At 44.3% G+C, this 20,704-nt stretch overlaps 1 protein-coding gene across 4 annotated transcripts in view; it reads left to right on the forward strand.

Moving 5' to 3' along the window:
* sox5 (SRY-box transcription factor 5) overlaps nucleotides 1-20,704 on the forward strand; it is a 116,056-nt gene that overhangs the window by 32,740 nt on the left and 62,612 nt on the right. For all 4 annotated transcript variants that reach the window (XM_030720612.1, XM_030720610.1, XM_030720611.1 and 1 more), the window contains exons 2-3: nucleotides 7,130-7,325; nucleotides 15,476-15,698. In XM_030720612.1, the coding sequence (XP_030576472.1) occupies nucleotides 7,130-7,325; nucleotides 15,476-15,698 (419 nt within the window). The remainder of the gene's footprint in view (nucleotides 1-7,129; nucleotides 7,326-15,475; nucleotides 15,699-20,704) is intronic.

Below are 20,704 nucleotides of genomic sequence, written 5' to 3' on the forward strand. Positions count from 1 at the left end.
CTGAAGGAGAGAGAGTTGAGTAATTGAGTAGAGTGTCCGTGCTCTGCAAACTAATACGCCATTCTGCCCTTCTCTTCCCCTGTGGCCCTGTCCTGGCCTCCCTCTCTCTCTCTCTCTCTCTCTCTCTCTCTTTGTGCCCCCCTCCACCACCACCACCACCTTGGACTGGAGGCCATTGTCTGGACCATATTGTCTGTCCCCAGAGAGCCTTGATAACCGTGTCTCCATCCATGGAACGAGAAGGGGGGCAAAAAAAAAAGAAAGAAAATGAAAGAAAGAACGACAGACAGAAAAATACCAGAGGAGAATGCCAAAGCCTCCCCACACCCCCACCCCTCCCTCCCCACTTCCTCCCCTTTCTCAGCACACTCCTACCCAACCCTTCACCCCTCCAACTCTCTCCCACCACGACCTCCCACCCTGGTGTGCTCAGCTGACCCTCACCGACAGCCAATGGAGAGGGACATATTAGGCCACATTTGTTTTTGTTGTTGTGTTTACGGATTGGGGGGGGGGGGGGGGGGGGGGGGGGTGAGAGTGATGAGAAGTGATTTAGAAAAAAAAAAAGTGCACGCAAAAAGCAGAGAGACTGGCAGAGGTGTCCCTCCAGGCTAACTAGAGTCTGGTCATATGACATAAGGTCACAGGGTTGGAGTCAAAGGTCAGGTGGAAGGATTCTGTTGTCAACAGAGCCAAAAAAGCTTAGCAGTGTGCGTGCACTGTATATTCCTCCACTTACACATCACTATTTCTCTTCTCCTTCTTTTTCCATTTCTTTAACCATCCATCAGTCCAGGCAGCTTGTGTTATACTAATCCCTCTATGTTGCTCTTGCTGTCTCTCTCTGCCGTTCACATTTACACAACCTCCATCCTTTGACTCTTCAATAGGAGACAGTTTCAGGAGCTCGGAGCTCCCTCCCAGAGTGCTACAATGAAACCTCTGTCTTTTCAGGTAGCGAGGGAGGGAGAGCGAGAGATGGGGCGGGGGGGGTCAGAGGAAAAAGGAGGAGACCATTTGGGCTGAGGTGGGAGAGTTTCAAAGTGCAGGGACCAAAGAAAGAGGCCAGCTGGGACTCTGTGTGCGCTCGCATTTGTGTGTTGTCATTTATGTGAGAGAATGAGCTTGCATTTTGTGTGTGTTTATGTGTGCGAGTGAGTGTGAGTGCGTGTGGGTTTACAGGGGCAAGCCAAGTCGCTGACAGTGAGACAAATGTTGTGACTCCTTTATGGATTGCTTAACAAATGCAGCACAAATAGTGGCCCTGGCACAACAATGGAAAAACACTGTCCGTCGCTCAATAAACATTATGCATCGTCTCCCCCTCGCAAAACACCAGGGGAGCGGGGCCGCCATCCACCGGATGCACTTTTCCTCCTCTCTCCGTCTGTGTCTTCTCACTCCCCACTTCTCCCCCAATTCTGCCTCTCTTCTTCCTTTTTCAATGGCAGCACTCAAGATTTTCCCACGACCTGCCTTTGCATAGATGGCTTTCTTTATTCCTCCCACTTTGCTTTATCTTTTCTCCATCCTTTCCATGCTAAAATGCCAGTGACGATCATGTAGTCCAGTGACTCAGTGTAAGGACATAAATAAAGTCTTAAAGAGGGAGAAGAAAAAACTCAAAGTATGTGGAGCGATGCCCCGCTGGTGACTAAAGCTTTGGGTGGATGAATGGACGAGTGAGGCAGGCAGACAGAATAAGGAGAGAGAGAGAGGTACTCCCAGAGGCCACATGAGTTAGCCCACGTCTTTTGCGCCCACCCCCTTTGCTCTCTCATTTTCTCTCTCTTCCACACACACACACACACCACACGCATGACTTTTTTTCTCCAGCGTGTGTGTGTGATTAACAGTGGTGACATTAGGGTTGTGTGTTATTGCCTTTTGTGGTTAAGCTGGACAGGAAACACGGTTTGAGCTGCCGGGCGCCGATTTAGGGCACCTCACAGAGGATGCTTTGTGTTTGTGAGGCTGAGTGTGTGTTTGCGCCTTTGTGTATATATATGTATATATGTGTGTGTGTGTATGTGTGTAAGGGTGTGTCTCTGTGAGTGTGAGTCTATGAGTGCATACAGGCAGGAGCTGTGTTCACATTTTCTGCCCGTTATGCACTGTTTATTTAAACAGAGAAAACGATTAAGGAAAAGTAGGCATTTTATGGCAGTTTTATTGAAATTCATACTCTCACACTTCATCGCCATGTGTCCCTCTCAAATTGGTATTTTGACTGTAGATTGTTTACGTTGTTTTACTGGTCTTAAGTTCTCTCAAAGTCTAAAAAAATTAAATCTTACGCTTGTCAAGAATGTTTAAACCTGAAGAAGAAACACTAAAGTAAAAGAATATCTCTGACCTCCTCCTTCTTAATCTTTACCCCTGCATCTCAGCTTTTCCTCTCTGTTGCTGCCCCACTCATCCCACTGTTCAAAAGGACAGTCTATAAATAGATATTAGGCAATATCCTTAAGAGTCTGCTCCGAGAAGAAGGGAGAGAAGGAGGGTGAGAGAGAAGGGAGGGATGGAGCGACATTCTTACAAACAGCTGATTGTGTAAAGAGGGAACAGTGAGTAAGACAACACCAGGGGAGAGAGAGAGAGAGGCAGGGAAGACGGGGAGAGGGAAAGAGCAGGAGGACAAGCAGCGTTCAGATAAGTTCAACAGCGTGTGACGGAGAGACAGAGGTAGAAAGAGATGAGGAAACTGTTTTGAAAGCTGAGAAGTGAAGGAGGAAAAAGAGGAGGATAAAAAAAAAAAGCATAGCAATAAAGTGAGCAATAGCGCAACAAGGGGGGAAACATTTGTTGAAATTCCTGCCTGAGGTGTCATACGGATGTAAATGTTGCGGTCTGCTCCTCGGAGGCAAAACGCTCTGGGCGCCTTATCTAAAAGGCACATTCCGCTCAACTATTTTGATATGCCCTTCCATCCCCTCAGAGAACAATTTCAAAGATAGCTCACATTTCCACGCAAATAGACCCCACACCTGAGTGACAGGCGGGCAGTTCTTAGCACTCTTAAGGTAGTGGGGAAAAAAAAAAAAATAACAAAAGCACAAATGTCACGTTGGCTCCTGGCAGCCCTTTGGAATTAGCCTCTGTGCTTATTTTTACTGCAGACGATAGATCCAACTGACTGTGTGGTGGTTGAAATAATGGGTTGTAATTTAAAGAGAAGGTGCGAACACGCACACGCACACTCATGCGTGCATATGCCGAAGCGCAGACACACACTTTACTGTGGAATTCTCCAGAGGAGGCTCCCACGCTCCCTGAAAGCTTGTTCTGAGTAGAGGAGTTAACAAGAGCAGTTAGCACCATGATTATGTTAGCAGCCAGACACAGAGCCAGGCGTGTGTGTGTCTGTGTGTGTGTGTGTGTGCGATAGTCTGTGACATTTCTGTGATGGCTGCTTTTGTCTTTTCCTCGCTCTTCCTTGAAGCTTAAACAAATCTTTGTCTCCACTTTGCTTAATTCATTTGAAAAGTGTGTGGATGCATTTCCAGACGTATCTTGCATGTGAGAGCCACCTCGGTCGCGTGTTCAGAAGCTTGCTGCCTGCATTTAAACATGCTTGCGTAAGCTTGCCGGTGCTGACGTGCCAACATGAAATGGACGCGTTGATTACAGTAAGCGACGGCCAGGAGAGAGTTAACCACCGCTGATGGCGATTATTCAGCCTGTTAATGGACGTCCGTTGCTGTCCGATTAGTGACTTAGCAGCAGTGGACATATGTGATATGAGGGACTTAGTTGAGGAGCCACTAATCATCAAAAAGCCAAAGGGAAGTGGCGCTCTAATCTCAGCTTAGCACTCTCACTGTGTGGTTGTGTGTGTCTGTGTGTGTGTGTGGAAAAGAAAAGAGAGTTTGGGGAGAGAGGGGCACAAAGATTACTTTTTCAAATATTTTTTTCCTTTAATTTGTACATACACCAAAAATGGTCACGTTATCTCATTTGACATGTTAGAGAAGCATGCGTGTGTCTCATGTGTTTAAGACTGAAGGAGATGTTTTGTTTTTTCCCCAACTAACATTATGCTAATTTTCATTAATTCTGACCTGAGACATCTCGAAAAATTCATCAAATTATCTTTTTAAATCCTTGCTTCGCTCCGCACTGTTCAGACGGCTTCCTTTAGGTCGACCACCAGCATGACAGGCTTGCCAAACTTTTAAATGAAGTAGCCAGCGTAACCTGCACACCCGCTGTGCCCAATTGTATAGTAATTCGACTTCAAAGGCGAACAGACGGAGGAAAGAGGGATTTTATAGCCGGAGAGGAGCTGCGAACGGCCTCTCCATTCATAGACACTCACCTCTGAGGAAGTAGTAGCAGAGTTGGGGAGAGGAACGGGCAAATAAGAAGAGGAGAGGAGTAAATACAGAGATTGAAGTCCTCTGTCTGGCCCTAAATTTTTTTGGATACCTGTGTTGCTTTCTGTGTTAATGTGTAACTGTTCTTGTCTTCAGATTGCTTGTCCATCTAGATATGTCTCTGTGGCTACTGTGGTTAAATGATGGATAACAACGTTGTAAAAACCAAATTAAAATCCTCCCGTGCTTTCAAAGATGACTCTGTAACAGAGCCAAAGTGTAACATTAGCAAGGCGAGAGCTCTCTAAACTGACCACAGGTGTGTGTGTGTGTGTGTGTGTGTGTGTGTGTGTGTGTGTGTGTGTGTGTGTGTGTGTGTGTGTGTGTGTGTGTGTGAGTGTGTGTGTCGGGTTATGGCTCAAGCAGAGGTGTGCACAGGATACAAGGAGAGGTATGTGTCTGAAACAAAAGGCCTTAGTGAGAGAGAGTGAAAGGAGGTAAAGTAAACAGGCGGTGATGAAGACAGACCTGCAGTGTTCAGCTTCCACTGTGTGTGTGTGTGTGTGTGTGTGTGTGTGTGTGTGTGTGTAGTTTGTACAGCTGGGTCTGCTGCCTGCATTATATGGTGTGGTGGCGCACGCACACACACAGCTTTCCCCACAGTCATTCCAGCATGTATCGTAAATGTTATCTCAAGTCAGTTTTAATATCAATTTGCTTTAGTGCTAGCATTGTGCAGCTTTATCTCTAAACAATACACATTCTTCAGCTGTCATTTATGGCCTCAGTTTTTGCTGAGCAAGAGAGAGCGTCCAGGAGAAACAGATAAAGAAATCAGCTGCAGATACACCGTCCGGTTGTTTTCCAGAACTGTTTTTGTGTGTTTGTTGCGTGTACTTTATCTGCTGCTCTTCATGAAAGCACTTAGCCAACTTTAACGTTATTGTAGCGTTGCTGGAACATGTTTCAGTGAGTCTAACCTTGATTAAAGCTACAAGAAAGTCACTGAAAAGGAAAGATTGTGTCCGTACAGAAGCGATATATTTATATATATCTGTAGTGGTGATTTACCAATTTTCTGATTTAACTTCAAATGAAGGGTTCCTTGTAAGTGGATGAAATAGTCCACTGCAGCGTTTAACAGCTCTGCAGAGCCCATTGAAACTCAAAAACGCATGCAAGGAAAGTTGGTTTTCTATGATCCTGAAAACGTAGCATTTTAAATAAAGAAAGATTCTGTATTCCAATTTCTAAATTAGTTTAAATGATTAGATTATCTGTATCTATGAATATTGCAGGCATCTTCCAAAACCAATTAAATGTAATTAAATTAGGTCACCGTGTTGCAGTTTTTTTTCTTTTTGTGTTTTTTTTTTTGTGTGTGTTTTCTTTTTTTTTAATGCTCATACTTCAGTGGAGTTTATTTGATTTTGACCGTAACCTTCCGTCGATGTGATAAAGCTGCATGTTGCGTGTCTTAGCATGACGCTTTCCTCATCGCCTCCAGTGAGCTGCACTCAATATTGTTTGCCTTTCCACTGTCATAAGGTAAATAAGCAATGAATTAGCGGCAGGGCTGCTCCTAGGAAAAATGCCAGATGTACAGTCCAGAGGAAATCCAATAGAGTCGAGAGTGTAATCAGTTTACCAGAGACAAGCAGGGGAGAGAGGGGAAGAATTTGAGGAAGAAGGGCTGAAGAGGAAGACAGAGCAAATCAGAGACAGGCACGATATGGATGCAGGATAAAGAGTGTGCAGAAGAGTTTAAAAAAAAAAAAAGTCTTGTTAAATCAGAAGAAGGAAAGAATTAGTGGAGCTTGGAAGTCAGATGCCTGTTGCTTATTTCATCAGGATCAGCCCTCCGCTAAAGTTTTCACAATCCCTCCATCCTTCCATCCCTGTCATGTGTTGCCTCTGTTCGACTGAGCGTTAGCAGCCTATTACCCAGGGTCATAGTCGCAGTGGCTTCAAGGCTGACAAGTGCATCTGAAAGCACTCAGGCGATGCTGAGAACCACATTAAATTCTATTATTGCGGCATAGTCACTGCATCCCTATTCAGCTGAAGTACAGGGAGGCAAATTTACCTTGTAAGAGACAGAGTTCACCTAATAGATGTGGCTTTATATCCTTTGCTTCTTTTCAAGGGAACAAAGGCAGAGTAACAAATGCAAACAGCGGGGGCTGCCGTGCTGCTACCTATTTTCCTTCCTGTCACTCTATTGTCCAGAGGTTTTCATAAACACATATTATTGTCACTGTACATACTGCTCTCCCTCTCTCTCTTTCACAATCTGTTTTTCTCTCTGAAAGCCCATTGTCAAGACATGGTCATTTCCTCCACAGTGCCAGTGCAAGCGGGCTCCTTTTGCAGTAACAGCCCCATTGAATGGCCCCCATGGTAAACATACTGTAAGACCTGAGAGAGCATTTGAAGGTCTGCCAAGAATCTGGGTGCTCGCAATCCCACTGAAAGGGATATTGTGAGGAGATGCCCTGTTGTCTTTATTAGGGATAAAAAAAAAAAAAAAAAAAAAAAAGCAAGTGTTCCAGAGAAAGCAGAAGATGGAGAAATGTTGCAGGTTGATCAGATGAATGCCTGCTCGAAGGCAACAAACAGATAGCAAAGGGGTAAACATTGAAAGTTTGAACTCTCCAGGAGTTTGAGAACTAGTTTGGACCCTTCACGCTTTCCATTGTGACCAACATATAAGTGGAGTTGTCAGCCTATTATATCATCTTTTGAGTGTTGCTCATTCTTCCTCCTGTTTTTCCTTCTCTCTCTTGTCTTTCTATCTCCTATTTATTTTCCAGGATGTCTTCCAAGCGACCAGCCTCTCCATATGGGGGGACAGATGGAGAGGTAACCATGGCAACCAGCAGACAGCGAGTGGAGGATGAGGAGAGTGAGGGATTGGGCGGTGTCATCCACCTCCCCCTGGCCTCCTACTGCAACAAGGTGTCCCCTCGCTCGCCCCCCAACCGCAACTTGGACAGCCCACCCAACATGGTAAATGTAATGGTTTTCCGTTCAGTCTCGCTCATTGTTTCTCTCAGTGAAAGCATCCACCTCTGGGTGAGGGTGTCTGATTTAGGGTTGCACTGTGACGCAGGTGAAACAGTTGTGGAGACAGTTAGAACTGGTTTTGTTTCTGGACTCATCAGAAACGTCCTCCTAGAGAAACTTTCTATGAAAGGTCTATGAGTGGTTTACCGCTAGAGCTTACCAAACTCCCCAAAATGTAAACAAATATAGGCTAGAAAAAGGACTTACCCAGCTTATCTGAACTAGAGGCAGCATTAAGAGGTCACAGAGGGGGCTGCCATCACTGATCATATTCCACCTGTGAGTTGGCATCTTCAATGAGCTGCCTATCCTATCAGTATGGTACTGAATCATATTTACTGAGGGTCAGAATTGCGTGATTCTCACTAATAAATGAAGGAATCTCTGTATATTTGATCTCTGATGTACATGAGACTTAGCTGGGCCCAAATATGTGCAGTATCCGTTTGAAGGTACTTTGATGAGCCGAAGTTTCATTGCTGGGGTAACGGATGTCATGTTGTCAGTGTTCAGGCTGTTATGGTTAGTTGTAAAAAAACTGACACCTACTTTTGCTAATGTGTGCTACCTGCGCTAACACATCTGTGACTGTAGGCACTGCCCCACCATAGACCCAAAAACTCCTTGTTCATTTTTTAACCATATTTCTGAGTTATTTATTCTGGAGTTAACAATATATGCTGTGTTTGGCTTAGAAAACCAGGCAAGTTACCTGTGAGCACATCTGGCTTTATAGACTGCAGGTTTTGTCGTTGGCTTGGGCCTCATCTCTCTATCTTCACTGGCTTTCTGCCCTTTGCATTCCTTCCTGTACGGCCGTCTACCTGCGTGTGTTTGAGAGACTTGGGGTGGAAAGTGACCCCAGGGCTCAGACCCCAGATTAGATTATGGTCATGGTTATTTCAACCTCTAACATTAAGCATGAAGGGAAAGCTTAACAGCCTTCTCTTTTTTGAGATGCTGAATGAGCTGAACATGGCGTTGGTACCTGCACGACAGAAATTTACAGTCTTTGCTTGAAAAATGTTTAATTTTGCAGATGTATTCAGTTGGAAATGAACTTCCTCGACCTTGTGCATTTGTCATTTTGATGTCGTTTCAGGAATGAAACATTTTTCCATTAATTAGAATTGTTTTGCTTTTAAGGAAATTCCAGTAATTTCCAGACAAGTAAACATCTTTTTTGCATATTGAATGCATTTACAGTCTGGATCTCCTTTATCTTTGGTATGTTGTTTACTCTTCTTATGGTGACCAAACACTGAAAAGATGTATCTCCACGACGATGCAACAAAATGAGGTTATTTGTTTGGTGATTGACGATTGAAAAGAGACGGGACCCTAAAAAAGCAGAAATTGACTTTCTTTGCAAGTGGAAAGCGGCTTCTTGCTGGGAGCTGACGTTTTCTTTTTAAATAGGAACATTTTAAGGTTCAAGGCTAGTATTTGGGTGCACACACGTGTTTATTTTATTTATTTTTTATTTTTTTATATTTCCTTCCCGCTTTTATGTGTGCACCACCAGCCGTTGCCTTGAGCCCATTTGATGCACAGTTGCGTGACTGCAAAAATGTGAGCCACTGGAGTGAGTCATTTTCTTGGGGAGGAAGCGTGAGGCTGTGTGGTGGTGCCGAATGTATGGCTCTGCATTTGTAAAGGTGTCTGTGTGTCAGTGCGCGTAAAGTTGAATTGCATGTTCTGGGTGAATCAAGCTGAATGTTGGTTTAGGTCAGAGATGTACTTGTGCTTAATGGAAATGAATGTAAGTTAGTGCGTATGCGGGTATGACTTTTACTTTCCTGCATGTCGTACAGGTTACAGCGCATGTTCGTACACAGGTGTGATTACATGACTGTATTAGGGATTGTTGGTAGAGAGGCTTTATTTTTTCAGACTTTGTGTTTAACATTTTTCATCATTTGTGTTTGTGTCATGACTGCACAGATTCTTGTGTGTGATAAATCCACACCAACAGTAATATTAATGTAATTTTGATTATAGTATTCCACTAGTAGCTTGCATATATGTTTGTATTTTACAGAATAGCCATAGCAAGCTTAGCTGCCTAAGGTCTTGTGACATCAGCGTTTCTACGCATGCTCTCTGACAAATGCAGACCAAAAACAAAACTTCTCCTGCGCCTTCACCTTGATACACACCTTGTCACAGCAGTGCTCAGATAACAACTGCCGACCTTTCCCCATAGTGCCCATAAATGCTCACATGCTGTAAAACAATGAAACAGTGGTTAGCAGCTGTAATTAAAAGCTAATTCTGCAATTAGCTTGCTGATTAGCCCGTAGGCTCCTCCTCCTGTGGACTCTGTACGTGTGGCAGGTGCCGACTGTAAACCAAAGTCCTGGGACCACAGGGAAACACACGCACACACACACACGCACGCACACACAGAGATGGAGGTTTACCGGCTGTAGTGGAGATTATTCCCAGTTAGATTTACACTATCCAAGAGAAAGATAAATAAATAAATGAATAAACAAACATTGCACTCATGAATATTTTGCACAGAATAAGCCTCATCGCTGACCACGTCAGGTCATCACGAAGGGGCAAAAATCTTAAGCATTCACATCAAAATGACACACAACTGCTTTCTTCTTCATTAGTGGGCAGCAGACAGGACGCTGTTGATGTGTGGGTTTATGTGTGTGGAAGGCCTTGTTGATAATAGTTGATGTGGATTATTAAGTGCATGTCTGTGTGTGTGGCTGGCAGGGGGTGGAGTGGGGGCTTATCTGACTGCCTGCTTGGCATGTTGTAAGATGTGTGTTAATTTTTTTAAAGGGGGATTCGGGGGGGGGGTTAACAGTGCCAATCCCTTCACCGCTGACTGTCAGTAAAGAGTGGCTGGAGAGTGAAGAGAAATAGAGAAGATTTACAATGAGGTGGGGGTGTTGTTGGGGTGGTCTGTCTCTCTCTCTCAGGGCAGTTGTTGTAAAGTGATAGGGGGGAAGTAAGTGGCTCATCGGCGACTGCTTGACTTGGATGTGAGGCAGCAGGGGGCAGCGAGAGAGGGGGGGGGGGCAGATTACAGCCTTATCTTGTCATAGTAAATTAACACGGTGGCAGAGAAGCGCTCAGCTCCACACTGACCTCTTCATTCTGCCTGCCTCGCCTGCCTGTTTGGCTTTGGCTCGGCTGCTTTACCTGCCCACTACAGCTGCACAACCACACAGAGTGAAAACAGCACTCACGCATATTTTAAAAGCGTGAAAGGTGTCGGATTATTCACTTTTTCTTTCTTTTTTTTACCCCCCCCTCCTCCCTCCGCCTGGGAGTAAGAATAGCACAGTTCATAATGGTTTGCAAATGAATGTAGTTTAGCTAAAAAGGGTGTTTTTATTGAAAGGGAAGTCCTCACTGTGCAGCTGGACCCTGATTGGCTGGGAGCACCTGAGTTCAAATGTGTGATGGGAAGGGTTTTAGTTGGGAGTTCAGCGAGGTCAACCTATTGAATCCAGTTATGACACCAAAACAGTCAGAAGAGAAACTAAATCTGAGTCCTCGCTAAACGCATGCAAAAATTGTAAATGACAACAGGAAAGGTTTAAGCTCACGGTCCATGAATGGAATATTTTTTTCTTGCTTTCTTTCTTTTAGATCTTTTAGTGTTTAGGTTTGCAGATGATTGCAAAAAAAAAATGTTTTCACATCAGGCAGAGGCAAGCATCTTCTCTCATAAATGTGCTAATGGACAAACACTAATTATTTCATTAACAGGCGAGATGCACGCTTACACGTTAGAAAACTATAAAGATATTTCATCAAGCATTATTTCTTATTCATTTTCCTCCTCTCTCTCTTTTTTTGTCTAATTTGTATGTGTGATTGTGTGTGTGTGTGTGTGTGTGTGTGTGTAAATGTGAATTTGACAGATTTAACACAGTCATTGAGCAGTCTTGAGACACAGTGGTCACACTTAATTTCTCATGCCAGTGATGCACTAATGAATCAACACACGCTTGCCTGTCAACAGTGAGGGGTCGTGGTAAAATATACTGCCGTATTTTTTAGCCAAACTGCTACTTAAAATACAGAAAATACAGCTGCAGGTTTTTAGATAAGGAAAGGCTAAGTGTGTGCAATTAGACAATTAGAATCAGGAGATTAAAATTTTTGTAATTTATTGCCATTTTTTTCTCAATTTTGGGGAGGGGGGGGTCAGTTATTCAACTCTTCAGTATTGTTGGAACACAAGGAGAAAACTAATGCGTGTCTTTGTGCGTTAGCTTGCTTGTCCCAGCCTGAGGGACCCCCGGATTCACAACTGACAGTGTCTGTGTTTAGCCATGGCATGTAAAGGGATTTGCTGCATCTGAGGTGTGTTAAGTGTATATATCGTGGAGATTGGCAGCTCTGGCACAAGGCTGTGTCTCACTCCCCCCCCTCTCAGGAGCGATCAGTGACATTCTCTCGGTGTGTATTCGTGGGCACGTATTTTAGTTGAGCAGCTGTTTCCAGTTCTTCCTACTGCCACATTGTCCATGCCTTGATCCACAACGACGCGCCAAGCATCAAATATTGTTTTTCACACATACACCTTGCGCAGCCCGAGACATGTCAGGCTGCGGCGCAGAAAGAAGGAGAGAGCGAGAGAGAGAGGGAGTTTCTTCTGTCGGGCAACAGAGAAGGAGGAAGGGAAGAAGACGAAGGAATAGGAAAAAAAAAAAAAAGAACATGAACAGCAGCATCTGTGCTGGCTGTAGGAAAAAAATAGCATTTGGCAAGAGTTAAGTGTTTTTAAACCAACCTCCCCTCACAGATGAGCTTAAGAAGACAAAAGTTGTTTAATTCGGTTCCATTGCAGAGGCAGTAAAAGGATAAAGAGAGTGGGGCGCAATTTTTACTTTGTTCCAGTCATTTGGAAGAGAATTGACATCTGCAAACTAAAGGCAGAACCGCCCACACTGCCAGCCTGCCACATCCAGTGCATATAAATACATATATGCAGACACTCACACATTTACACACCTACAGGCTATGTGGTGCACTCACAGTGTCACACATATATGCACAAAAACCTGCTCACACACATGCACTGGGAGGAGGGCATGAACATTTACAGTAGCCAGAATTTCTGTTTGCACTCATGAATAAATGCATGTTGATGAGAAAAGTTTCACCACCTGCGTTACCCCAGGATCGGCTGAGTGACACCCATTTACAGCAGAGAATCTGCTTCGTGTCTCGTCCTTTCTGATCCCTCTGTCTTGGACTTTGCTGTACAAATCGCCAGCGAGGCGCATGGATTATATGCCGGGAGGCTGATGGGGAAAGAAACATAAGCCATTTAAGTTGCCTTCGGGATAAGGCTGTCTGAGTTCACACATAAATAATGTCACAGGCCCTAATGTACCAGGTCTTTGAAGAAGCCACGGCTCCCTGCTAATTCCCTTTGATTGGGGAAATGACCTTCATTGTTGGACGCAGCGAGATGACATCTCTGTGGCAGCTTTTCGACAGAGTAAAGAGATCTGACAACCCCCCCCCCCACAATCCCCAACTCCTTCGACCCCCCCCCCCCACCATCCATCTTCCTTTCCATATTCTTGTTCTGTTTGTTTTGTTTGCGCGACATCTTTCTCGAAAGAAAGAGTGCGGCTGTTTTAAGTAGGCGCTGGATTAGATAAATGGGATGTGACAGGTGTGACCGCTGCCTTCAAGATGCCTGCTTTCCTCTTTACTCTCTCTCTCTCTCCACGTATCTCTCTGTGAACTCGCACACTCTCATTTCCTCTAATAACATCGCTTCTCTCTTTTTTTTCTTGTTTTTTTGGATTTCGCTCAGTCTTTCTTTCTTGCTTTCTTTGACTTTTACACGCTTACACTTTATCTCTCCCTCTGTCTCGTTACATTTGCACGTCGTGCCGGTGCTGATGCAACTCCTAATCACAAATCCGCTCATTTTTGAAGTCTGAATTTCCTTAATCTGGAGAACAGCAGAGGGTGAAGGAACAAAGAGAGGCAGGAGCAACCACTTGGTCAGGTGGTGAGAGGAGAAGAGCAAAGTCTTTTAGGGCTTTTAAAATCACAAGACACTTGTGACACGAGGCTGTTAGCAGCCTCAGCAGCGACTGACTGAAACCTCATTACCCCGTCATATACAGTATACACAACTGCTCCAACCTTATCATTGCTGTCACAATCTGTCCCACTGTTACAATGCATGCGCGAGAATGCCAAGGAGAGGATGAGTGAATTATTGAGTGCGCTGACTTATTCAGAGTGTGGAAACACACAGAGCCCAACAGAGAGAGTCAGTGAAGTGTCGAAAATGCCAAGTGATAATGGTCTGCTGTACCTCTCATATAGTGTTTGGCAATGGGAGCATAGTCAATATGCAGAGCCTCTGCCTGGCTTTATCTTCTTAATAGAACACGGAAAATTTATTGAGACTTTGTTTTGGAGTCTTAAATTGTTACATTTGTATATTTTTTTTCTCAATAGAAGAGGCAGTTCAATTCAGCTGTTCTCTAAATGACTCCACTGTGGACTGTGATCTGAGTATTAAGTTCCACTTCCACCAGCGGCCTGCGAGTTAATGATTAGAAAACCATCTCCGCCTTAATGCTCTGTAATGTCATTATTAAAGGTGGAATGTGCTACCACCTCCCCATCCCTGTCCATCTCTGTGTGTCTCGCACGCACGCACACCCACACATAGACAAACACAGGTACTGTTTATGTGTGCCTCTGTCCCAGGTGGCATGCCCCATACTGCAGTGAGATTAGCCAAAGATTAACCCTGTGGACCATTGACCCCATGAAGAGCTGAGCTGACAGGCTGCTTGACTAACTGACTCATTTGTTTCTGCAATTAAACAGCAACACACACAGTTTTAACACACCTGAGTGTTAATTCAAGAAGGAACACGCTGTATTAACTTCTGTGACTGTCGGTGCGTTTAGAGCATATATACACCCTCATGAATACATCTGTGCATGTGATAAAGAGATAATGGTGTTCCCTCTCGAAGCTGACGGCATCCTCACTCTCAGTGTCACTGCTAATTGGGCTGAGCCGGCGTTAAGTCTATAATGCTGCCTGTAGAAACAAACACAGGTTTTATGGGGTCACAGATTAAGATGCTAAAAGTTACTTACCATTCAGCTACTGTCCTGAAGCTTGTTGTTCATGTTTAAGTTGTCATTTTGAAAGAGCGCAAACACTCCCATACTGACACTCACTCATTTAAATGTAAAAAAAAGTGCGTTCATACAGTCAAGTCTATGAAATGGTCAAAACTTTGGCAGAGAGGGCCGCGCAGTTCCCGGAATACAGTCATATACCCAAGAGAAGTAACAATAAGAAAAGCGCAGTGTTTAGTGGAAAGAGGTAAACTTATTTGTCTGCAGAAGTCCACTTTTCCACCACAGTCATTATTTCCAAACATCATTAAAGTGAACACGTTGGGACTAGAAGAGCTTTATTTAAGCTGTATACATTATAATTAGTTGCTGACATGCTGATTGTCTTTTTTTTTTTTTCTACCATATTTTTCACCCTTTCAATTCTTTTACAAGTTTAGGGAAATTATTTCCCCTCAGAACAGAGCTGTTTTTTACCCCCCCCTCTGAGTTTGATGGAGTTGCATCCTCAGCATTAATTGTGGAGAATCTTAGGACAAAAGTAAAGCAGTACCAAAAGTTGGGCTTGGGATTTGCAGCATTGGACGTCCCTCAAAGGAAGCCAATGAAAGCTTTGTAATGAAGAGTTAGTGTGACACTTAAAGAATGTGCAGTCTTTTACTGTTTCATGTGCTTCTTCTGTCAAGTACCTCCAAGTCAGTCAAATGCAGATTCCAGAGGATCTGAGAGAGAGAAAAGAAGTATGCCCCGACTTGAGATAACTGGACAGGGATGAAAGTTGTTGCTTTGGGGTATGAGAACGGGAGATGTAGAAAACAGGAGCAAGAGTGGGAAGAAAGATGGAGATAATGAGGAGGTTTATGCCAGCTCCTCCCCAATCTCCTCTTAATTTTCTTTCTCTATGTTTTGTTTGCGTCTTTAAGATAATTTTTGAAGCTAATAATTGATCCCTACCTGTCCTCTCTTCTTCCTTCCTCTCTCTCCAGGAGCATGATGGCACTAAGGGGAGCTCGCTGAGTCCTTACCCCCAGCACAATGCTACCTCACCAGGCAAAGAAGAGGGTGGAGGTGGAGGGCGACCCTGCAGCGACGGGGGCTCGGCCACGGGCACCCTGGGCACCCCTGAGAGACGCAAGGGCAGCCTGGCAGATGTGGTGGACACACTGAAACAACGCAAGATGGAGGAGCTGATCAAAAACGAGCCAGAAGGTCAGTGATGAAAGGAGACGCTTGTTACAGCCAGATGTGTGATCTGCAAGTCCCCACCATCTCCTGGCTCTGCGCCGGACTTTTATTACACTCTGTTGTCCTTTCTCTCATCTCCTTCTTCTTCTTCTTTCTGTCTTGTTTTCTCTGTGGCTCTCTCGCTCGCTCCCTTTCCCTCTGTTCTGAACCCACACACATTCAGATGAGAGGCGAGCCTTTGTTTTTTCCAGCATACAGGCAGACAGCATTAGCTGCTTGGGCCTATTGTCCATAATGCCTTGCATATTTATCACAACCTGATAAATAAGATGTGTGCGCGGATGCGTGTGTTCATGTGTGTGTAGCGTGCACTGGAGTGTGTGAAAAACCTCCAAACATACTTCAGTCTATTCACAAGTCTCCAAATGTTTCCCTGCTTTCCTGCTAATTTGGTAACATTTAGGATATTGCACTTTTGTTCTGTTAAATAAAGATTTCAAACATTGTTTTGCCCAGAGCCTCCATAGCTTAGCTTCATTAGCTCCCACATTTTATTCTCAAATTTATCCTCAGGGTGAGCAGTTGGAGTCAAGACAAGATAAAGTTAGCTCACTGATGTCCACTGTTCCCACAAATAGGGGCTTAAGTCACCATGAAATGCATGTAAGAGATAATGTGACAGGGATATCACCAACAGGTGTCCATCCCCTTTGGGAAGATGTGATATAAATGTAATATAAATAACAGGTTACTGTTTTACTTGGGATGTCTTTTGCTTGCTTCACAGGGAAGTCGGTGTCAGCTTTAAAAGATCTGCTGCACTATTAGAATTTCATCAAAGCAGCTTAGAGGCTGAAAAATGTGGGGCAAAAAGTAAACTCTAATTAAGCAAAACAGAAGAGTTGATTAATAGTCAGTCTCAGTCAAAAACACAAACTGTATATCAGAGATGGAAAGAGTTGGTATGAGGTCACCCTTTGGTTTCTGGACTCTGTATCTGAAGCCTGAATGTTTTGTGGAGCCAAAAGTGAAGCATTAAGTTATCAGGTAAGGCCACTTTGTGAGCAAGCTGCATCCATAGGCTGAATGCGTGCAGTGCAAAGCCAAAGATAATTCAGTTTACAGACTAAACAGAAAAAAAAAAAAATACTATAATTTCACTCTTCAAAACTGGAGCTCAACCTTCTTGGATGTGCTGTACCTCACAGTATTATCTGTGAGGTAATTCCTTTAACAGCACAAACACAATCGAGAGTGACTCAAACTAGAGAAGGAAAAGCCCAGCAGACAGCTGCCAGGTACATCTACCTGTGCCGGCACACCTGCCAGTCAGGCTCTCCACACCTTTAACTATAAGCCTTAACAAAATCCAAACAGGAGGGTTATTAAAGAAATTCAACCTCCATATACTGTAGATGTTATGATGGGGGGAAACTATCCATAGAAGTTTATTCAGTCACTGGAGTTGAGCATTTTATCATCTGCTGGGGATTTTCTAGCTTTTGGACCCAGCCTGAAGTGGTCGTTGGAGCACAGCTTTCAAATCCACTGCTGTAACGCACTAATATTGGTACATCCCTGACCATGCAGCCTCAAGCTCACGTAACACCATACCCAAAAGGTGAAAAAACAGTAAAGCAGTGCAGTGTGTGTTTGCCTTTAAAGTGTAGGTGCATTATGTGTTTGTGCCCCCCCCCCAGTGCATCAACAGGCTTTCATTTCAAGCTGCGATGTGCTAACCTTATTTTCCAGGCTTTTCTGTCGAGTTTTCAAAAGGCCGAGACTGCTGGTCAGCTCTTGCTGTCTGGTTGTTTTTATTCCAGTCGATAGAGAGGCCTGTTGTGGCACATTTTATGAAAAAAAAAGGGAAAGAGATTAAAACTGGACTGTTTGTCGAGCTGAGCTGTAATTGAGGTGTGTTTTGGGTTGTTCGCTGCTTCGCTGGACCTCATGAACCGGCTGCACAGGAAAAAAACAACAATAATGGATCTTTATGAGTCAGCCAGTGCAGAGTGAGAGAAAGAGAGGGAGGAGGGAGAGAGGGAGGAAGGATGGAAGGAAGGAAAAGACAGAAGGTGAAGGTAGGGAAAGTGAAGAAGAGAAACACCAGTGTCTTCAGACCCCATTAGCACAGTGGTGCAGCATCCAAACCAACCTAGAGCATTAGCTTCCCTGTGTTTAAATAAAACGCACTAACAAAAGGCCCTAACGCCTCAAGACCCAGCACGCACACAAAAACCCAGGCTGAGGAAAAAAGAAGAGAGTTAGGGAAGAAAAAGGAGGCTGAGAAAAGATGAAGAGGGGCAGAGGGAAATGGAGAGGGGGTGGGGGTGGGGGGGTACGATGAGGGGGCAGTATTGAACGTGAGATAGAAATCCCTTTTCTGTGCCCGGCTAGCTATTGTTTGGCTGTGTGGCTCACAAAGGCCATTAGCAGCAAACAGCAGGTTGGGATGAAAATTTAATGAAGGCTTTAATCATTATGAAAGGCCTGGAATATTACTGCTCTCTCTGTCTCTCTCTCTCACACACTCTCTCACAGACACACACACACACACACAGCTTCCAGCTGGATCAATGAGACACACATGCACATTCATAGTGTACGAACATTGACACCAGGAGGGATGTGAACCAGGGGCCAGAGACACAAAATGGGTCAGAAAACGATAAACATCTTGAAACAGAAAGAGAAGCTTGACTTATCGAAGGCAGGCCCTGAGCTCTTTAGACATCTCTCTCTCTCTCTCTCACACACACACACACACACACACACACACACACACACACACACACACACACACACACACACACACACACACACACACACACACACACACACACAAGTGTGTTTTGCTATCTTTGTGGGGAATTTCCATTGACTTCCATTCATTTCTACAGCCTAAACCTTACCTTTACCCTTTTCCTAACCCTAACCATCACATACCTAACCCTAACCCTAACCTAAACTCAATTCATACCTTAGCCCTAACTCTGACCCCTGACCCAAAAACAGGGTTTCCCCTTGTGGGGACAAGGTTCCAGTCCCCACAAGGAGCAATTGGTCCCCACAACGTAGTATATGTCAGGAAAATTGTCCCCACAAGGTATTATAAACATACGCACACACACACACACACACACACACACACACACACACACACACACACACACACACACACACACACACACACACACATATAGACAGTCACACACACTAAGAATGCCTTAAGTTTGAAAGATTTAGTTTTGTGTCTGTGGCTAGTGCTGCTCTACTTAGGCTAGATGAATGAAGATAGTAGATACTAGGTCAGTGTGAGTGCTGTTAAAGCCTTTGGGAGCACATATACTTGTGCATGTGCATTTGCATATGTATTTGTGGCAGAATGTGTGTGTGCATGTTTGCTAAGGGAAGGATTGCATTTGGTTGCATACATGTAAGGTGTGTGTGTTGGCCTCTAATAAATGACTAGCCATGTTGTCCCCCATGGCCTGGCCCAACCATGCTCCACCGCTCTCCTGCTCTCTCCATTCATCTCCTGTCTTAATCCACGGCCACCTGCTACCCGCGAGATACACACACACACACACACACACACACACACACAAACACTCTCTCTCTCTCTCAAACACACCTCTACAAAATATGTACACACACACACAGATACACAGCATTAGTTGCTGTCTTTAATAAATTCTTCAGCAGTGACAAGGAGACGATAAAAATGCGATGACAAAGCCTGTGTGCGTGCATGTGTGTTTGTGTGTCCAGCGAGAGGCCGCAGGGCAAGCGGCTCGTGCTGGAGTGCGTGCGTTGTGTCATTACGCAGAATAATGAGAGCAGAGCATAGCGGGAGGCACGGGGTCAAGAGGAGAGACGGTGAAGAAACTCAAGAGAGATGGCTGCAAGAGCACACGCATGCACACACCTGGACTTACCTTAGACTCACCATTTAACCTTTTGTGAACAATATGCCACAGAGCAACCCCCAGTGATAACCTGTTAGCCCAGTCTGGTGGGTAAGTAGGTAGGTATGTGGATGGATGGATAGATGGATAGATAGAAGCTGCAAAAAGAAAAATGAGGGGAATTAAAAGGAGAAGTAACATCACTAAATGGGGCACAGATGTTTTTCTCGGCCCCTGGAGTGGTGCCTTCACTGCCCTGGACTTTCACCAGACACTCAGCCTCCTCTCCTCTCCTTTTCTCTCCTCTCCTCTCTTCTCCTCATCTCACTACATGGCGGCATTGACTGTAAGTGGCTCGCACATTAAGTGCCAGCTGAGCTCCATCTCTGGACCCGTCTGTTGACCCTCTGCTACCCAGCTACAGCTACCAGTCACTGGGGCTTCGTGGCCTTTGGGAGTTTTTTTTTTCCATGTTTTCTCCTTTTTTAGCTTCAGCTGTAACAGGAATAAACAAAGCTCCTGAGCTAGAAGTCTCCGAGAAAATCTGCTGTTCATGTTTTTCCGTATATATAACTGTAGGCATTTTATTTAGCAAAAATTTAGACCTGGTCAGGAGTCATTTTCTTTTTACTGTCCATACACAGCACAGGTGACACCATTAATGCTTACACCCTGTCACATTATCGTCAACCTCTCACCAGCTGTAGTTAGGTAGAAAGTGTGTCTAACAAGGTTTGTAGCTTTATTTTGAGCAATCACGTCATTATATTATGTGTGTCATTAAAATTTATTATTATTATTTCAAGAAAGAAACATTGTTGCTTAGTTTTTAGGTGCTTTTTTTTTTTCCCTTGGTGCTTTGGGCATCACAGGGCACGTGCTACTTTGTTCCATTATATTTAAGAGAAAACAGATGTCTCCAAAACGGGGCAGCTCACACTACAGCAGTTTACATGGATAAATAGCACCACAGGCCAGAGGAAAGCTATGTAAATTTAATTCAGGGGTGAACTGTACGTTCAAGTTAATGACATTTAGGCTTTTTAGTATGTGAGGATTTGAGAAAAGCAAGAAACAGCCCTACAAAATTTTTTTAAAGGTCTTTGCTTTTATTTAAGTCAA

Source organism: Archocentrus centrarchus, chromosome 23, assembly GCF_007364275.1.
Source record: "Archocentrus centrarchus isolate MPI-CPG fArcCen1 chromosome 23, fArcCen1, whole genome shotgun sequence".
Lineage (NCBI taxonomy): Eukaryota > Metazoa > Chordata > Actinopteri > Cichliformes > Cichlidae > Archocentrus > Archocentrus centrarchus.